Raw genomic sequence first — 20,907 nt, forward strand, 5'->3', positions numbered from 1 at the left:
TATATATATATATATATATATATATATATATATATATATATATATATATATATATATATATATATATATATATATATATATATATATATATATATATATATATATATATATATATATATATATATATATATATATATATATATATATATATATATATATATATATATATATATATATATATATATATATATATATATATATATATATATATATATATATATATATATATATATATATATATATATATATATATATATATATATATATATATATATATATAACAATGTATTTCTGAAATCATTATCTTTTGTTCCACATTGCCATTGCGGTAAAAATCAAGGCATGTTTCCTATATAAAAGTCTTCCACACCCTAAGCATGACGCATGAGATGGGGAGAACACCCTTGCAACTATTTCCGCCTGACCTGTCCTGAACTGCCTCACACAGATGTTTGTCTGGTTACGCTCTTTCCCTGCGGTATGTCTCCCTACTGTTTTAAGGAATCAACATGCATGGACATACTGATTAACCACATGTTATCTGATCTCTATCTAGCTGTCTGTGTGTGCATCTATCTTTCTATCTATCTATTTTCTTATATGGTTGTTGCTCTGTTTATCAGTTTGTCTTTTATCTACAAAACTACTCAATTATATATTTGTGTGTCTGTCCGCCTATATGTATCTAGTTATTTTAACTTTTCCTTATTTCCTATCTATCTATCTATCTATCTATCCATCTATCTATTAATTTATTTATTGGGCACCTTCCAGCTCCATCAGTTACTCACCATGCAAAGCTTGTCATCACTCACATTGCTCTTTGCGAACATCACAGTACCAGTACAATGAAACAAAAAATTCAAATAAATTATTTTATTTTAACGTCAAATATACTTGTACTATTTGATATATACATAATTTGGTCTGCCATATACAAGGTACATATATATATATATATATATTTATATATATACTTTAAACAACATTGCAAATGATAATGTTATGTCTTCTCTCCTAGCTAACAACAGAGTCAAGTTGTGTGCAATGAAAGCCAAGGGTACTGTGAGGTGTGGGTGGGTGGCTGCGCACCACTCACCCCAACAATATACCATACTTTGGTCCACTTAACATCACATTAATCAGTTCCTACTAAAATAGCATGTCTAATTTGTACAATATAAATACAAATAATCTTCAGTCTAGGTATATAAAAATGATGACCAGCGGCTTCTGGGTCCTGTCGCTGGTTCTGTAAGAATACTGTATAAAAAAGTGTTTTAAACTTTTATAGAAACATGATTCAGACATGAAATAAATATATAACTATGTTCTTAATGCCTTTTCATGAAAGAGTGGAGCATCTTTATGTGATGAATGTAGTTGACAAAGCTTGAGTGAGTGCAGAAGACAATTGTGAAATGTTCAAGTCTTGGCATTATGATAAGTGCCATGATGCAAAGAATTAACATACAGAGAGTAGAGAATATCACCAGTCATCAGCATATCTGTCATTTATCCTTTCCTTGCATGCTCAGAGCAATACTTGTGGTCCAGGTAGTCACTGAAAGTCAACATTGTACATGAAAGGCAGCAAGTCACTTTACTTGCATTGAAGTATCATAATGCTTTTCATTTCACATACACTTATGTCATATCTTTTTAGAACTACTATGTTAATTCGTTGTTATGAAGATTTCTTTTATTATAGTTATGTTTCCTTCTACTAGTTAAGAATTAAAGATTAATATTTTTCAAAGTTCCACTGTCATTGATTTTTGTGAAGACTGAGTTAATAGTTGATGTCACTTTATATGAATAAATTGATATTGCAAATTGTTTTACAAATTTTTTCATTACCTTCTATAACATGATATATATTTTCTTTCTTAAAAAACTTTGTTATAGATTCCTTCAGACCACTTCTCTTGTCTAACATTGCCATTGTAACTGAAACAGCTCCTATAATGAAAAATTTTCTGAACATGAAAGGGATTACTGTACTTAGCAGCCAGCTATAATTTGTCATTTCACAGATGGAAAGATTCTGGTTTGGTGAAAAGAGATTTAGTATAATAGGAAAAGAAAAGATTCCTTGGCAGAGGAAATAAGTTTCTGACGTCAGTGATCCAAAAGGCAGAGTCTTGGAAGGACTCTGTTTCTCAGGCTATCTGTCATTATCACATTTGTTTTTATGTGCCCATTAGCTACACTGTCATTCTCAGAACTGACCCAGCACACACCACAGCCATTCATCTTTACCTATGTATGAGCTGCCCACTTATACGGTAAGTATGATACTAGATGACATTAGAATTTAATTGATTTGTTAAAGTGTGCTGCAAAATGAAAATACAATACTATGTACAACATTGGTACGTGTATCAGTTACTTAGTGTAAGTGTATGACTTACATACTTAGATGTGTAAACATGAGGACATGTGGTTGCCATAGGTAGGTGTTATCGTGATGATATATCATCACAATAATATATTGTGGTAATTTTATCAGGTTATCTGAGAGCTATTTTTCCAGCATTATAGATCCATTGGTATCACCAATACTTTGGGTTCCAAATTAATGATAATTGATGATTCTAGTTTTTGCAACATTAGCAAAAACTTGAATGTAGTTGTTTGACTTAAAACAATATGAAGAGACAGGATAAACACTGAATTTTCTTTTTTTCAAATTTTTTCCTATTCTTTTCAAAGATAAAGACAGAAATAAAGATTCAAATGTATCAGCTCTTAATATCAATATCATTGTTGTTAGTATCATATTTTGGATTTATGATTTATCATTTACTGGTTATCAGGAGATAAATTTATCTCCGATTATTGATTATACATATCAGTTATTCCTGATAAGATTAACATACTTGATTTACCAGTTATTTTGATTTTTCTTTTCTTATTGTGCCCACCTATGGTGCTAGTTATGTAGGAAAGTAGGAATTACATTTTAAAGTGAAGGCATCATAAAGGTCTTCAAGAACTTTTGAATAAATGTAGGGATGCCTGTATATATTTCTGTATATGTATGTGGATATGCACTTATTGGATGTGATTGCTGTATGCAATGTATTCATACTCCAGTTCTGTCCAGTGATTCTTGTAGACACTGACAGCTGGGTATTGAGAATGCATTCATTGGCTGCTGGTCATGAAAACAATTGGCATATCATTATGGTAGTGATACACACTCTGCACTCACTGTGAAAGAAGGTGGGAAAGCTCAGACTAGAGCAGAAGTGGTATCTATACTGTAGATTTATTTAAATACATTTCTACCACAGGTGACTCCTCAGAAAGAATTACAGTCTTCCTACTTTGAAACAAAGAAATGTATAGTGTTCCTGCTTCAGCCTGAATTTTGCCATCACATTTTCTACATAGTATAGTATTTCATTTTTGGTCTATCTGCAACACCAACTACACCAACAATGGTGCCGTCATGAACTGTTAAGTTCGTGCCAGTGGTTCAGGGCCATCACAATAAGTCTTGCCCACTTCACCATAGGACTGGCCTTCTGATGATGCTAAGTTCACTCTATAAATGAGGCATAATGTGGTACAGTGGAACCATGCGTGCTTTGGGGTCCGAGGGGTCTCCAAGTGCATGGGTTCGAATCCTGTCCACGGTCCGAGTGTAGGTTAGGCTTCCTCACTCGGGACAATGGTTTCCTAGCGGGTGGACTTTGAGATAGAAGGTACCCCAAAAAGTATCCCCTTTAGCCCATAAATTCCCGTAAAAAGCCCACATGGTATAAAAACGAAAGAAGAAAAAAAAAGAAAAAAAAAAAAAAAGAAAAAAAAAAAAAAAAAAAAAAAAACATATTTGAAAGTATGGAACCAGTTCATGTGAGTGGGTCAGCCAACCACACACAGATGGAAAACAGACACATAACCAGTGTTTACTAGAATGGCATCATTATAAAGGCCTTCCCACACTCTCTTTCTCCCTTACAGTCACAGTTGGGATTTTTGTAAATACAGTAATTAAAAAATAGACATTAAATGTTCTTTGCATATTTTCAGTAAATGAAAATGATTTCATATTTTCATATGCTGGCTGCTGTCTGTCTACCTGCCATGTACAAATTTACACAGCAGAATTATCTTAGCAATATTACATGTTTCAGTCAATTAATATAAAAAAAAAAAATAATAAAAACTGGAGTGTTAGGTTGATTCTGTGAATGTCAGATGAAAAAGACCTAAAGATGAATTTTACCAGTGTGTACAGATGCATTTTTATCAACACGAGCACCAAACTTTGTTAAATACATGTATTAGTCTTTTAAAGTTCATATTAAAATAAACTATATATGTATTGAGTTTTAACAAAAATATTGAATGAGGTACTGCAGTAGTAATGACAATGATACTTCTACTACTACTGCTGCTACTACTACTACTACTACTACTAATAATAATAATAACAATGATGATAATCATAATAATAATAATAATAATAATAATAATAATAATAATAATAAAGGTAATAATAATAGCAATAATGATAACAATAACAATAAGAACAATAATAATCTATATTTCCATTTGACAAAAAAGTTTTCAATTTGTCTATTTATTTCTGTGTCTATTTTTCAGTCCAAGTGTTTTGTTGTCTAGTTGTCCATACGGCTTGTCATCAATGTTATACCCAAGGGAGGTGGACTTCCCCAACAAAATCAATGCCAAATACCAAAGAACATAACCATAAATTACATGATTTAAAAAGAATTTCATTCGATTAGAAGTTAAAGGAAAACTGTAGTACTGGAGAACAAGTATGAGGTTGTGGTGAGATGTCCAAATCAAAGCCTGCAAGGTGGGGGAGAGAGAGAGAGAGAGAGAGAGAGAGAGAGAGAGAGAGAGAGAGAGAGAGAGAGAGAGAGAGAGAGAGAGAGAGAGAGAGAGAGAGAGAGAGAGAGAGAGAGAGAGAGAGAGAGAGAGAGAGAGAGAGAGAGAGAGAGAGAGAGAGAGAGAGAGAGAGAGAGAGAGAGAGAGAGAGAGAGAAAGAGTGTGTGTGTCCTGTACTGCTTTGTAAAGCTGTCCTGAATGCACATACATAAAAACTCACATGTATTATTTCTAGGCTGCAACATTTGTTTGACAAACAAACTAAAAAAGGACAATAATTGAACAACATAACGGTCACAGTGAAACAATAGCAAGTATATTCTTGTAAGAAATGTTTTTTTCCACACACTGTTTCATGTTTTGTGATCATCATATCAACTTCTGTCTTGCAATGAGGTGATGAATCTTTAGCTATAAAAAAAGAAAGAAAAAAACAGAATAAGTATATTCAAACAGTTTGCTGCATAGAATGGCAAGTTATTATCATGATAACTTTAACCTGTGCTCTTATACTCATGGGGATACTTTTGTGCATTATTTTAAGGTAAAACTATAATATTCTTGATATATGTATCCTGTAACATAAAAAAATTGTGATTTAGTGCATTAGCACAAATAGGTAGTGAGGTTTCTTATTAGAGAAAATCCAGGCAGCCAGGCAGTGGAGGCCACACAATCTTGGCACAGGACAACATCCTCTCTTAGCGTTTCCTTGTTCATCCAAGCCCTTTTTTTTTCAAGTTTTAGATTAATCAGTTGTTCTCATCAGCATGCCTCTGTCCATTAGGAGAAAGATCATGTTTATATTCTTCGTATCCAGTAAGCATCTCATATATATTGTTTACATGCTTTTCTAATGATGATCTATGAAGATTGGGTATTCTATAAGGGAATACCAAGAAGGGTGACTTTTATCTTATGTAGTACTGTGTCTTGACATAACAACTGGGAATGCTGCTGAACTTGACATAATATCGAGGATTTCACATATTAGTTGAAGTATTGGTGGGCATGATGTACTATTTATGTACCTATGTAATGCAACACTGAAGTGCTTGAAGCTCTACTCTGAACTCAGTAAATAAAGTACATTTAAGTAAGAGTGAATAATCAAGAACATTAAGTACAGATAATCATACAGAATCAACTTTCCTTATTTGTATAAAAATGTATTTCTTTATTATATGGTGTCTTTCTGAAGAATTAGCTAAAATAACAATAGAAATAGCAGATTGAAATTACACAATATATAGTTATATGATCTTATATTGCACAACTTGATAAATCATCAGCATCACTCACAGGGCCGCTGACACATGCATTCAGGATCAGGCAGAAATGTTCCAAATCATACATATATAAAAGGTTTGTGGTAGGAAGAAAAAGCCTGGCTGGCCATCTCATCACCAGGTTGGAAAAGTGAAGAATGCTGCCACTGTATTCACTGTGCCATACAAGGCAACTACAAGGGGCAGAGTGATGGAACTGGAGATCCTGCTCTTCTATATTTTCATTCATAAAAAAAAAAAAAAAAAAAAAAAAAATATATATATATATATATATATATATATATATATATATATATATATATATATATATATATATATATATATATATATATATATATATATATATATATATCAAAGAATATTTCAGAGAATGCTGTTCTTTGCAAATGTTGCAAATTTTAAATGCTATGTATTAAATAGAAAAATGCTTTGTCTTATTCCAAACTCACCTCATTAAAAAAGCTGAGCCATTGTTTTGGAAGTGACATGATTGACATTGAATTGATGTTTATTCACTGGATGCTGATTAATTTCATGAAATCCCCATCATTTATGCATTGTTTTTTCTTTATTGCTGTTGCCTGATGATAATGTTCAATGTCCAGTGAGCACCAAAGGTAGATAGATTGATAAGTCCAGGTAAGTGCAGCTGGGCCTTTCTGAAAGGCACTCAACATGCTAGGACACCACTCAAAGAAGTACTGATATGTTGATTTTACCTATACATCTAAACCATACTATATCAAAGTGAGTTTTAGTGTGCAAGTAAAGATATCTGTTGATGGTGGTATTGACTAAAGCTTCTTGAATGATAAGGCAGCAGTGTTATATAAACATTCAAAATATTTTGCAAATGTTTCAGCTCAACCCCTGTCATGTGACTTTTGCATCAACCATGGTAATAATACTGCATGGTTCGTATATTTCAAAAATATATTACGGAATATGCACCAAGGAATACCAATGTTGCTTAAATAGATTGGTTTGACCACTTGTTTACATAATCTCTGTCTATCCTAGCGAAACAGTAGGTCGCTGGCCAGGCATGAAGTCAGGCCACCAAACCACATGAAGATGACCCACAACTTGCTGCCAGAAGACCTTTCATCACAGCTGATTTCATTTAATATAACATAGGTCAGTCACATATCATTATGGCTGACAAAAAGTGGTTACCAATGTACTTAAAATGTCTTATCTAGCAAAATCTTAAGAAACTTCTTGAAACAAATAAAATTTTATGCAGACAACAAGTGAAGCAATTGTTTATGGAGTTTAGTACCATGAACACCTTTCAAATAAAATAGCAAGTATAACATACAACAAGGAATGAGACAAATGTGTAATGGGACACACAAATCCTAAGGAGGAAATAAGGTACTGTATGAAATGTTGAATTATAAATATGCTTCATGATTTGGAATGCCATTAGGTTCAAACATGAACTGGAACAGATCAGTTGAGCAGGAACTATGCACTCATACCAGGGACCTTCTTAAACTCCCAGTAATGTGTGTTTGGGATGGATTTTGAGGAAAGTCTCTAATCATCATTCAATAAACACTATAATATAAATATGCACCAAAGGTCTGTGATGTTTCCATCACTAGGTATAGAAAACACTATACTTAACTTGCAACATAGGTTTCCCAATACTGGAACACTTTCTGTTTGGCTATGTTTAGTGGGAATGGAAACTATCTTACAGAACATAGCCATTTTTCTCTATACATTTATATGTACAAAAATGTTCTTGAATAGGAATATGAAATATAGTATGATTATGCATGATGTGGAATGTACAATGAAGGTTGATATTACAGGTAAGCCGAGTGTCGGGAATTGCTCTGCTCAAGAGCAGCCAACACGTCTTGCTTCATTCGCACATAAAGCTTTCCTCTCTTCCAGGGGTTCTGTAGCTGGAGTGGCCTGAAGTCTTCACGCAAACACCTCTCACGCATTCCAATCACAGCCACCAAACAGAAATCCTTGAGCTTTTCATTGCCATATGTAGGTCCACTTTTACCTTTGAGTACAACAGCCACATTTAACTGCTTCACCACCAAGTCTATTACTTCTCTTGCTGTTGTTCTGGGTGTAATGTGTATTTTAACTGAGGTACCAGATGCCATGCCTGTCTGATATGCAGCATACACCCGTATAATTGTACAGTCTTCGTTGCGTGCAGCTCCCTCACTCGCTTCTTCACCTTCTGTGCTTTTACTCTCACTACGGCCACTCTCTGAGCACATAAGACTCAAGGTATCTGTTTCAGTTTCATTGGAGGAGAGAGACCGTAAGCTGGCAGTCATGCTGGAAAATGAAGCTTCTGAGTCGTGGCTAAGACTGCTTCCTGCTCGCTGCATTTCAACGTTAAGATTACTACCGTATCGTTGCAAGTCAAAACAACTACTGGTTGGGGATTTCCCACTTGCCATGGCATCTTCATATTCTAAGTCAACACAGCTATTCTTTTTCCTCTTCCCTTGCTCCACACATTCATAGGAAGTAATAGTCTGATTTATTTTTGGCTCACTCGTGCAACACATTGATTTCAAGCATCCCTCATGACTATCATAAAATGGAGGAGCACTGGCCTTTCTTGGAGGATACCCGAGGTCCACACAGTGTTGTAAATGGTTCTCGCTTCTAGAAGTAGGGAAGTCTTTACTGTACAACTTAGTGTCACCACTAAATTCCATTTTCTCACGAGTCCATGTTAGAAGGGGTACATTTTCATTCTGTTCTCCACTGTCTAACATACAGTCATTTAGCGAATTGTAAGATTTACCACAACTTTGCACACATCCACTACTGTGAACTAAACACTCTGTCGTTTTCGATTTATGAAATCTCGTTTCGTACTTCACTGCAGCTCGAATATTCTCAGAAGTGTTAGATTTCAACATTCTTGGGGTATCTGATTTTTTTACACTGAAGTTCAAGTCATCATCTTTTCTTAATCTCTTACTGTCTGCACCATGTTGGAGGGATTCACTGGAACTGTGTGTGTCTTGTATTGGTGTAGTGGCAGCTGGAATGTGTGGAGAAGGCTGTTGTACTGTTGAATGATGATTGGTTGGTGAGAAAGAACAAGACAGCAGATTGGTCACCAGGGCACCAGATGCAGCTTTGTCTCGGGCATAACTGATGGCGTCCATCACCCAGCGCAGGCCACGCCACGTAACGTCCAGCTGTTCTTGGAAGGACTGGAGCTGCCACAGCCGGGATCTTGAGCAATTAATTTCCTCTTTACTGAATGCCTCTCTGCTGGCATGCTGAGCCATCAGGGTGTCCATCTCCAAGATGTATGAAAGACGGGCATATCTCCCAATCAATTCCTTCTGGTATGTTCCCATGTGGATCATTTCAAATATCTGTAGAGGCAATGTTGTAAGGGAAGGCTGTGACAAGAGGGCGTCTTCTTGTCCTGGGGCACAGCACACTGCATCCACTGGTGGCATGATCAATAGAAGAGACACATCTGGGCTTAGCTCTAAAACTTCTCCACAATAAAGTCGATGTTGTTTTTGTGCCTCTTCATCAACCTCCAACTGATTGAGTAATAGTTGAACTGCTTTACATAGCTGAGAATGCCAAACAAGCTGGGCAGAAGAGGGAGAACTTGTCTTTCCATCTCCTTCATCAGACTCTGCCCCTGATGTTATGGGCCACTGCTCAGCACTACAAGTCTCTAACCTCTGCACCCACTCCCATTCCTCTCTGAAATATCATCATCATTAGACAGTGCATTAACAGAAATAAAGAGAAGAAAAATCAACTTGTCACATTTATTCCATTATAAATGTCAAAGGAGAGAATCACATAGTTATGATGATCACTAATGGAAAACAAAACCCACATGTGTGGATAAAGTGCATTTAAAACAGTTGTGGTAAAATCATTGTAGTAAAAATATTACTTCACCCAAGTGGACAGATAAAAACAGCACACATTTTAGTCACAAAGGAACTGCTTCTGTAACTAGAATATTTCATCCCCTTATCACAAATGGCCTTCCTGTTACTTGATCTCAAAGGATGAAGTGTCAGGGATAAACTTGACAGCAGCTCAAAAAAGAAAGGGTAATGCAGCACAAGACTGATCCACATTTGTCCTTTTGAAATTCTGAGGCACCACAATGCTATCCTGAAGTTTTCTCCTATATAAAGAATTATCATTAAAATTTTCTTGTCATCCTTACCTAGAAACATGTGGATTGTCCCTTATCTTGACGTGCGGGAACATGTTGGGCGTCTTCTCCGGCACGGACACGTGAAGGACATCCACTGAACTCTGCAGCTTGAGGTAGCCCAGGTACAACCCTCGCCGCAGGGGAACCCGACTCACTTGGTCATACAGTATTTGGTCTTGCAGTGATGACAGAAGGAGGTCACCAGCTGAGGTTCCTGTTTCTCCTTGTGTTGACCCTTGATCTTAAAAATAAAATAAATTTTTATGACTTTGTTTGCATGTAAGTTTCATCAGAAAAAAACTTCCCCTTTTCAAGTTATCTTGTCACATATTTCAGCAGAGATTAATCTACTCATATTGATAATTTGTGCTCACTTTAGTGTGCTCTAATAATAAAGATAAAGAATACAAGAAGTAATGAAGTCACTGAAGATATTGTAATAAAGAAGTCCCACATCATGAACTAGCAAACAATTCCAAAGTACCAATGTTTTGTAATGGATAAAACAAAACTATAAGACTCCTTACTGGCACTTGTGCTTTTCTTTTCTTTTAGTTTTGAGAGTGGGATCCACTTGACATTCATGGCCGAGATCACTTTGGTGCTCTTCACATGGCGGGTGGTGCAAAACACCAGAGTGCCGTTGCTGCCCACGATTGGCTTGTGGTAAAACTGTCCAAGATCTTGAATGCCCAGGGTTGTCTATCAAAAAAAGTTAAAGATGGAATGTAGTCTACTGACATCTTCACTGTTTTGTTTTACTTTGAGGACTTCCTTCAGAGGGAGTGCAAGGGAGAGGTTGTGATAGTATCCTATAGGCAGGACAGCAGTCATTTCTAGATCATATAATTTCACTAGCACTCCTTTTACAAATTTCCTTGAATTTACAGCCATGTAATCTCTCATGTGATAATAAGATGTAGTGCATAGTTTCAAGTTAATAATATATCATGAAAAGCCAAGATGATTAGATAAAGATGTCAGGTAAGAATTGCATAAGAAAAGTTCACACCTGCATATTTGCAGCAGCCTGCAGCAACTTTATTCTGAAGGGCACAGTGGAGGCTGACCCAGCTCGTTCCATGTCCTGCCGCAGAGATTTCACATCTTCCCAGGTGGTGGCCACCTGAAACACATTCACTCTTTAAGACTGCTGACGAAATTATTCTATAAACAATAAGATGAATGAGTAACTAACAACAGTTGGTCTGTAGTTTACTGATTAATTTCTAAGAATATGGAACCACATACGCTCATTTATAGATGCCATTCTCTGTCCATACAATCTGATCATGGAATACTTCTGACACTAAATCACTGTGCGAAAATTAACTGTGGTGTAAATAGATTAGTTAGGGTTAATCATGGCACAAGTGGCTTGATATATTTGGGAGATGACAGCAATAGAAGATATAAGGAGGGAGAGAGGCTAGCAGTGGGTGGTCAGTGTGTTGGTTGTTGTGCTACTGTGTGGTTGTCATGACTATATCTATTGGTGTTGGCTCTTTGCTTTTGTGGAAATTTGAATGCTTGACTTTAGTATCCACGTATGATATAGTATTAACATGTTGGGAAAGGTTTTGCTGTGGTTCTTATATGAGTCCCAACGGTGCTGGATAATAATTCTGCCCAAAAATTTCCACAACATGAAAAGAGAGGTGACTGAGGTCACTGGTTGTTATTTTCCAAAGGATTTCTTGGCTTGAAGAGACAAAATCTTTTTCTTTTATAGCTAGTACAGCTACTTTACAGTCTGCCTGCCAAACACCACTGGTTTGAATCACCAGTTCCTCCCTGTTGTACCTGTAGTATTTTGCTTACCTTCAAAAGCCAGTGAAAATGTGATCTTGCCTGGCCCATATAGTCATCATCAACCTCTACAACAGGAGGAAATTCTTCAGTTGTCACCAGCACTTTGTCCTCACAGTAGACCACACATGCCATGTAGGAGCCCCTGCAACAATGATCATAATCAATATATCTATCTTTGTACATCTCTGCAGCAGACAAAGAACCCCTTTAACCCTTTCACTATGATATGCAATTATTCACTACACTAAAACAATGTATGAAATCTTTGAAAAGTGTCTATAAGAAAGAAAGGGATTAAAAATAAATATAGAGCTGATATAGAGCTTAGAGGTGGCAGCAAAACAAATGGCAATGTCTGAGATTAGCTGGTAAATGAAGGAAGTATGTGCCAAATAGCCATGAAACAGTTAAAAATACATGCCTTAGCTTATTGACGGAGCAGAAATACATGCATACATTCTATACTTGAGACACTGGTGGTCATTTGTTGATCAAATAGTTTTATGTCATGCCATGAACTTATACAAAGGGAAAATCAAATGTATCTAATTTTTCTATAGAAATACTATTTGCTTTTTATTGTTGACTATGATTAGATTTCTCACTGGTAAAAAATTCACTGCAGAATTTGATTATATCTGTGAAGGACTTACTTCTTCAAATTTCTATGAAACTTTGGAGCAGGAGTAAAGAGATTTTTAATGCTTTTCTTCTTCTGTGCTTTCCGTAGGTTGAGTGGTGTCTCCTGACCCGGCTCTATCGCCTTGATCTCGGCCGCGTGTTGCGGCCGAGAGTTGCACACTTGGTTGAAAAGATCATCCAGCTCTCCCACCTGGCCATCCAGCCGAGGCTTCTGAGAATCTGCATCTCTCCAGCCTGCAGTGGCAAAGATCCAACATTTCAATGTAATGAAAATAGAGTACAGTATATTCAAAGAAAATGTAAGACTATATAGAATGAATATATATAACAAATTTCAAGCTAGGAGGCAGTTTGTACTACATGTTTCTGTTAAATTGAAGTTTCCAATAAAGTGCATCCTTTGTTTTTTTCTAAGTTCAGTGAAATGTTTTACTACTGTACTGTTACTAAATTCATTAAATTCAAACTGAAATTTTGGGGTATTCCTATTTTAAAAAACATCTTATATGTTGAACTATATAAGTAAATCTAAGATCTGCTCATCTTACAAAGGCACAAGTCCTCCAGAATTTGCTACACTATGGCCAGACATTACAATATAATTCCAAAATCATGAAACTCCTAAAGAAGAAAAAGAAAAAAAAAAAAAAAGTAACACTGAGATTTCTGGCCACTAAGTCTACTCTTCATGGAGAAAAGTTGGCTGCCTGCACTAATTGGAGATGACTATCCTCACATCCACACTCCCATAACTATTGACAACTTTGGAAGGAGGCAAGGCTCACTGGATGGTATGGCAGCAGGTGGAGTGGTGATCAGAGGAGTGCCATAGCCCTTCATGTTGCCAGCCAGCACTCTGAAGTGGTGCCTCTTGCCCTGTGCCAAGCCATCCACAAACACTGACATTCGCCGTAGGTTGTAGATCTCCAGACATCCACCAACCGTAGCCCATTCGTCTAAACTCCATTCCACTGCAAAAAATTGCATTTTGATTATGTGAAGCTGATTACATGCTGATCTAGAGTTCCTCATGTTAACTTTTATCCTCAAAAAGAAAGCAGCATCTTGTCTGTAAATGATCTATGTCAGATTAATAAAACTTTCATCATACATGTTTTACAGCAGTCTGTACTTACTATGAGAAGCCTCTTTTCATTCAAAAATAATATTTTTCTTTTTTCATGCTAGAGTGGGAACTGGCCAAGAGCAACAAAAATAATGATAAAAAAAAAAAAAAAAAAATCCCACTTGATTGCCAGTTCCTTTAAAGATCAAATATAGTTATCCAAAAGTCTGGGAAAAATGTCTTGAGACCTCACTCTTAAAAGAAGTAAAGTTGTAGGAAGACGGAAATACAGACGCAGGAAGGGAGTTCCAGAGTTTACCAGAGAAAGGTATGAATGATTGAGAGTATTGGTTAACTCTTGCATTAAAGAGTTGGACAGAATAGGGGTGAGAGGAAGAAGAAAGCCTTGCACAGTGAGGCCACAGGAGGGGAGGCATGCAATTAACATCAGAAAAGCAGTTAGCATGAAAAATAGTGATAAAAGATAGCAAGAGATGCACCTAACCTAACCTAATGCTATACCTAAAGAAGAAATCAGGTTGTCACAATAATTATAAAAAATATTTTCTAGTTATAGTGCTTCTCTGATTTAGGTATTGCTCTGTAAGAGCATTAGTTGAACACCACACAAATACACACAATACTTTTACAGAAAATTAAGCTTGAACTTAATCAGTCTGTACATATACACTGAAATAAGAACTATGAAAATACTATACAAAGCAAATACTTATTGAAAAATCAAGGAGTAGCAATGTTATTTCACCTTTGTATTTTGTTGTTATAGCAAAATTCTCAGCTTCAGGTTCTTTAAAGGTGACCCTCACTCTTGTGCTGTCAATGACCTCTAAGGCAGCTCGACTAGGTGAGCCAGGTACCTCTGCGGGAAAAAACAAAAAAAACATGAATATTGTTAATCCCTCCTTCTCAAGCTATACTAAAAGAAATATACGTAGAATTAATTACTGGCAATATCCTATCTTGACATGAAAGGTCTATGGTAATCTGCATGTATTAAGTATTCCTTTAATAACAACCAATTTATGATGTAAAAATACTGCTCAAAAGGCCTTGGCTTTAAATGGGCTGTCACTTCTCTTTCATTAACACTTCTTTAAAATGTAGGATATAAGGCATAATAAAATGTTTAAAAAATATTTCAATGTTTAAAATAACTAATTTACTTCAATATCACTAGAATCCAAAAGAATTTTTCAACCTTATGTTACCAATTAAAGCTCCCAACAGTACTTACTCATTTGCTCTAACCCCATTCTCATTTTCCGCAGCATCTTGACCCGCCTGTCCCACAAGTCCCGTTGCCTTTCAGTCTCCCGGCCATGCGCTGCTCCGCCACAAAGCTTGGAGTCCAGCTCCTCCCGGCGGCGCTCAGCAGTAGCCACGAGTTCATTGAGATGAAGGATGCGCTGCTCGATGGTCCCTGGGGAGAAGGTTATTGTGATGTGATGTAAAACTGTGAAAATTCTGTAATCATGGATTTTTCTAATAAAATCATGGCAGAAGAGTGAATGTAAAACAATTTTTGTGTGAACTATTTTGTTAATGGAAATTCTTAGGTGAGTATGGATAAAGTAGTAGTGACTAAAATGAACTTGTGTGGCAAAGGCTTCTGTGATAGTGCTGAAGACTAACATAATTTATGTTTGCGTTGTGATGACTACTTCTTGGTTAAGGATGCCTAAAAGGAATTGAACTGGTAACAGTCTCTGTAGTAATGCTGAGAACTAATAGCCTTCCTGTCTGTGCTATAATGTTATGCACAAATGCTATAATGGATGAACACTGCAGTCACCCACCTGCACTGCTCTCTGTGGCACCAGCCTGTTGGAGCATTTTGGCCAATGCGACATGATTGTTCATCACTGCCACCTCCAGAACATTGGAGCCATCCTTGTTGACACTGCCAGGGGAAAGGAGGGATAACAGAAAATGCACTAGTGATAAGAGAGCTCTTTTTTGCTGAAGTATATCAATGCCAACCTTTAAGACTAAAATGCAAGCTAAGTAGGGGTAACAGATGCCTGACAAGTGAAAAGGAACTCTTCATTGTTAAGGTGTACCACTCACTGACCTGAAGACACAGAAATGCAAGCTGATGATGGATAACTGATGATAGATTTTTATTTTGTGTGTGTGTGTTAGAGGAGCACAGCCATAGGAAGGGGGTAAACAAAGGCTCATTGAGGTGTCAATCATTATGGAAATGTAAAAAAATATCAACCAAAACTGGAGGACAAATGTCTTGAAGTCTCCTTTTGAAAGAGTCCTTTAGTGATAAGTTGTACCACTGTTTTCCATAAGGAGACTGATATACAAGGTGACTCACCTGTTGATGTCAAGCTGTGCTGAGTTGTGGTCCAAAATGTTCTTGGCTTTCTCAAGCTGGCCATGCTCAACTGCTGCAAAAAGGGCTGGAGGGGAAAAGTGAAATTGACAGTGATAGTAGTGGTGGTGGTTGTACATATGTATAACTAAGAGTAGCAGCTACAAAAGATGAGATGTGATTCTAAAACAGAGATGGTGGTGGTGCTGGTCATAGCAGTACCTATGTACTAAAAAAAGTAGCAGCCACAAAAGCATAAGTACTAGTCATACTGAAGAGTGTAATGAGCATATGTTGTATTATTAAGAGTATTATTAAGAGTAATGGTTGGTGGTGGTGGTGGTGGTGGTGGCAGTACATAATGTATTATTATGGATATAAGCCACAAAAATGTAAGTAGTGATGGTGGGGAGTATAATGATAGTAGAGGCAACATAAAGTATATATCAATAAGAGTAGTGGTTATATATCAGAGGGATAGAAAAATACATGGATGGAAAAGTGAGCAATGGGAAATAAAAGCAAGACTACAAGATCTGCTGCATATGAGAGAGAGAGAGAGAGAGAGAGGTGGCATTCCAGGGTTACCAATGCATGAAAGGACAGCACCTCATTGTGTGATATGTGTGTCGCTACAATTCAGAGGAAGAAGAGAAGATAGTGGTGGTGGCAGTATTGGCAGAGGATGTCCAGTTGGGAAAATGATGAGTAGGTAAACATGGTGTGATCTGAGTCAGAGGAATGAGAGACAGCATGATGCTAGGGAAAAATAATGATTATAAATAACTACTACTGCTATTACTGCTACAACAACAAATACTAGTACTACTACTACCACCACCACCACCACCATCCTATTACTAATAGTACTATTACTGATAATGATCATAATATAAAATAATATCTATAATAATAATAATAATAATAATAATAATAATAATAATAATAATAATAATGATAACAATAATAACAATAATAATAATAATAATAATAATAATAATAATAATTAATAATAACAAAAAATATAATAAGGACAACTGTAGTAGTAGTAGTAGTAGTACGCCACTCGATATGACAACTACTCTCTCTCTCTCTCTCTCTCTCTCTCTCCGTAAAGGTATCTAAAAGTCAACAAAGCCATCTGTTTTAATTACGTAGGACAATAGAGTAACGTTAACTTCCTGCGACTTTCTGGGAACAATGACGCCCTCACACTTACACCTCACGCCTCACACCTGCTCCTCCTTTCTTGACGTACCGTGTAGGTGGATGTTGATCTTCTCTAGTTTCTTGCGGTCGGCCTTGCTGGGGTTGAGTCCATCCACCAGCACGTCATCCATGGTTGACAGGGCTGTAGGAGAAAGCCAGTGTTAACATAATGATCACTCCAGTACTCCATGCTCCCTCTTTTCTTTAATTTTCCTTGTGTTTGTGAGTAGCAAAGGGCCTATCAAAGGAGATGCAATGTACTCATTACTCCAATACTTCAAGGCTGATATTTCTAGTCTTCTTATATTTAAAACTTTCTTATTTGAGACTTACTTGAAACCAAATAGAACATGGAGAAGCAAAGTCTATCTAAGGTGGTGACGCTTAATTCCAGTTAAAAATTTAATGTTATGGAGATGTTCAAGTCTTCAAACGTACCCTGCCAGAGACATCCTTGCTATAAATGTTGGTTGAAGCGACACACACACACACACACACACACACACACACACACACACTGGAATTAAGTAGCAATCTACTAATTAATATTCCCCATGAGTCACGTATGCACTTTAGGTTGTCTTTAACTGAATGACAAAAGAGCACACGCCGGCAGAACGCAAGATTTGTCGCCAAGCTTCACCACAACTACAGGACGGCAAGGAACTGCCTACTTAGGTAAACTATATTTCTGCCGAGATAACTTCTTAACATAAATTAGCGACTAGAAAAAAAAAAGAAAAAGTAAAGTGACTAAGTTTTTCATATTATTAGTTTATGAATGAGGCATCTTGGTGAAATGTGCGAGGTCACCGCCACCAGACAGCCACGCATGACTCCCCGTGCGGGGGGTATATTGTTATATACAATATTACCTCATCCACCCCCGCCACCACAATCACCACCAAACACGCACCAAACTTCCTGCCCCAAAGTCAGTGCCACATTCATTCCATCACCACCAGCGAAACAAGGACCCCGGGACACGCCATGCACGCCTACTACACGCTCAATATTCAACACGTGCAGCACGCAACACACGCATGCAACCCATACGCTCTATACTTAAGACACGATAACAAGCAACATGCAACATGACAAAACACAACATATACGTGTAATATTGACTGCACGAAGATATATTTTTTTGGGATGTCTATTGAAACACACACACACACACACACACACACACACACACACACACACACACACACACACACACACACACACACACACACACACACACACCGCGTAGTGTAGTGGTTAGCATACTCGGCTCACAACCGAAAAGGCCCGAGTTCAAATCCCGGCAGCGGCGAGGCAAAGGGGTAAGCCTCTTGATGTGCAGTCCCTGTTCACTTAGCAGCAAGTAGGTACGGGATGTAACTCAAGGGATTGTGGCCTCACTTTCCCAGTGTGTGGAGAGTGTTTTGGTTACAGTCCTACCCGAAGATCGGTCTACGAGCTCAGAGCTCGCTCCGTAATGGGGAAATTACACACACACACACACACACACACACACACACACACACACACACACACACACACACACACATTGTTCTGATGGCTCTAATGCTAATGATAGTAGCAATAGTAGTAGTAGCAGCAGCAGCAGCAGCAGCAGCAGCAGCAGCAGCAGCAGCAGTAGTAGTAGTAGTAGTAGTAGTAGTAGTAGTAGTAGTAGTAGTAGTAGTAGTAGTAATTATCGTTGTTGTTTGTATGAAAGATAGCAACTGCACTGTTTGGAAGTAAGATAAGGCAACAAATGTCAGCTTCGCCTACAGTGCGCCATCCTTTCCTTCCAGCGCTACAAACATCATGAAAACTTTGTAGTCTTATCAAAACTCGCGATGAATGAAGTTAGTGTGTTTGAGTGTGCTTGGTAAGGTGCGAAGGAAGAGGACAAGGAGGAGGAGAGGGCAGTCCGGGCTAAGGCAATGACAGCTGGGCTGCGAGAGAATGGCGATCGAAAGTGCAAAAAAGTGAGGCCACTTCGCATTTCTGTAACCTTTCATTGACATCAAACACATTCTTCAGATGTTGACTGATTTCGTGGACACACACACACACACACACACACACACACACACACACACACACACACACACACACACAGTTCTCATAGATGATAGGAGGTTCCACACATGCTGATGTCACACACACACACACACACACACACACACACACACACACACATATAGATGGTGGATGTCTGTCTGACACATGCTGAGGCGATACTCATCATCACAAGTAGCACCATTGCCAGGCCGGCCAGCGTAGTCAGTGCGCAGCGTGACACAAAGTCCTTCGTTGCTTATCAAATGGAAATGATAATTTCTTTTGTTTACAGCTGCCAGTGCTCACTTTGCATATGCCTACTTACACATAATGGTTCAATAACTTGTGTGATACAAATTATCTGTATCCATGACGTGCTTTTCAAGTCTACAAAGATCTATTCATCTATCGGTCTATCTATTGTTCTATATTTGTGTGTGTGTGTGTGTGTGTGTGTGTGTGTGTGTGTGTGTGTGTGTGTGTATTATTAACCTATAGGCCTATCTCAATACATAAAAATTAGATGCTTAGGTTCCTATCACAAGAAGGGCGCATTTATAGGTTCTACCCTGGGCAGCACACTGTACCTGGGAAGCCGAAGGAGGAGAGTGGCCTGTTGGGCGACGTGTCCCTCGGATGGTCGTAGGGCTGATTTGATTTACCGAAGAAAGCATTGTCGGTGTAAGTGTTTCGGCGGCAATAGTCCGGTACTGGTAGAAGTTCTGTGTCCCAGTCTTCCATCTCCCATGACCGTCGGCTCATTTCAGCAGATCGTGTCATGCGAGTCTTGCTACTGCGTCGCCGCCGTAGGGTGGTGAAGCTGAGTGCCCTCGAGCGTGCCACGTCTTCCTTGCTAGACGAGGACATGGTTAGCAAGCTCATGGGTTGTTCCAGACCTTGTTCATCGTAAAGTTGAAGTTGAACAGATCCGCTTAATGATGTGGCGGAAGACGCGCTTGCCGTGGGGGAGTCCAGTGACGTGGTGCTCGGACTCGCCCGACACTCCTGGCTAGAACCAAGGGAGATTCTGTCCTCGCTGGGCACGTCGATGGGCGGGCTGCTGAAGATGGGCGGCTGCTCGTCCTCACGGATAGTGGGGCTGCCCAAGTCTAATAAGAAGCCCGTCATACGCACAGGAGAGGTGGGCGAGGACGGGTCAAGATGGAGGGACGATCGAATCGAGCGCCTCAGGTTACTGAAGGGCCTAACCAGGCTGATCCCCGACTTCTTTCGTCTCCTGACGGGAGTCGGGGAGCAGGGGCCCTGCAGCTGCATTTCAATCATCTACTTATGCACTGCGCACCCACTACAATGCTTGATCTCACATTCTGCCACGACACAATCGAGGAGTGACACTGGAGCAACTGAGGCAAGCGGATGCCCGACACACACTGCCACACACTATGGAGAGTGACGACACGCT

At 38.0% G+C, this 20,907-nt stretch overlaps 1 protein-coding gene across 9 annotated transcripts in view; it reads right to left on the minus strand.

The window, feature by feature from the left end:
- Positions 1-7,073: 7,073 nt before the first annotated feature.
- Positions 7,074-20,907, minus strand: part of LOC123504842 (ankyrin repeat and fibronectin type-III domain-containing protein 1-like) — a 447,143-nt gene continuing 433,309 nt past the window's right edge. For 8 of the 9 annotated variants that reach the window (XM_045255727.1, XM_045255726.1, XM_045255724.1 and 5 more), the window contains 12 exons: positions 17,476-17,568; positions 16,221-16,305; positions 15,691-15,794; positions 15,129-15,314; positions 14,640-14,753; positions 13,593-13,778; positions 12,819-13,041; positions 12,175-12,307; positions 11,366-11,479; positions 10,881-11,055; positions 10,363-10,594; positions 7,074-9,881 (listed from right to left, as the gene is read on the minus strand). In XM_045255727.1, the coding sequence (XP_045111662.1) occupies positions 7,976-9,881; positions 10,363-10,594; positions 10,881-11,055; positions 11,366-11,479; positions 12,175-12,307; positions 12,819-13,041; positions 13,593-13,778; positions 14,640-14,753; positions 15,129-15,314; positions 15,691-15,794; positions 16,221-16,305; positions 17,476-17,568 (3,551 nt within the window). In that variant the 3' untranslated portion in view covers positions 7,074-7,975. Of the gene's footprint in view, positions 9,882-10,362; positions 10,595-10,880; positions 11,056-11,365; positions 11,480-12,174; positions 12,308-12,818; positions 13,042-13,592; positions 13,779-14,639; positions 14,754-15,128; positions 15,315-15,690; positions 15,795-16,220; positions 16,306-17,475; positions 17,569-20,071 lie in introns of all 9 variants that reach the window. The other variant, XM_045255731.1, reaches the window with a different exon arrangement.

Source organism: Portunus trituberculatus, chromosome 17 (genome assembly GCF_017591435.1).
Source record: "Portunus trituberculatus isolate SZX2019 chromosome 17, ASM1759143v1, whole genome shotgun sequence".
NCBI lineage: Eukaryota > Metazoa > Arthropoda > Malacostraca > Decapoda > Portunidae > Portunus > Portunus trituberculatus.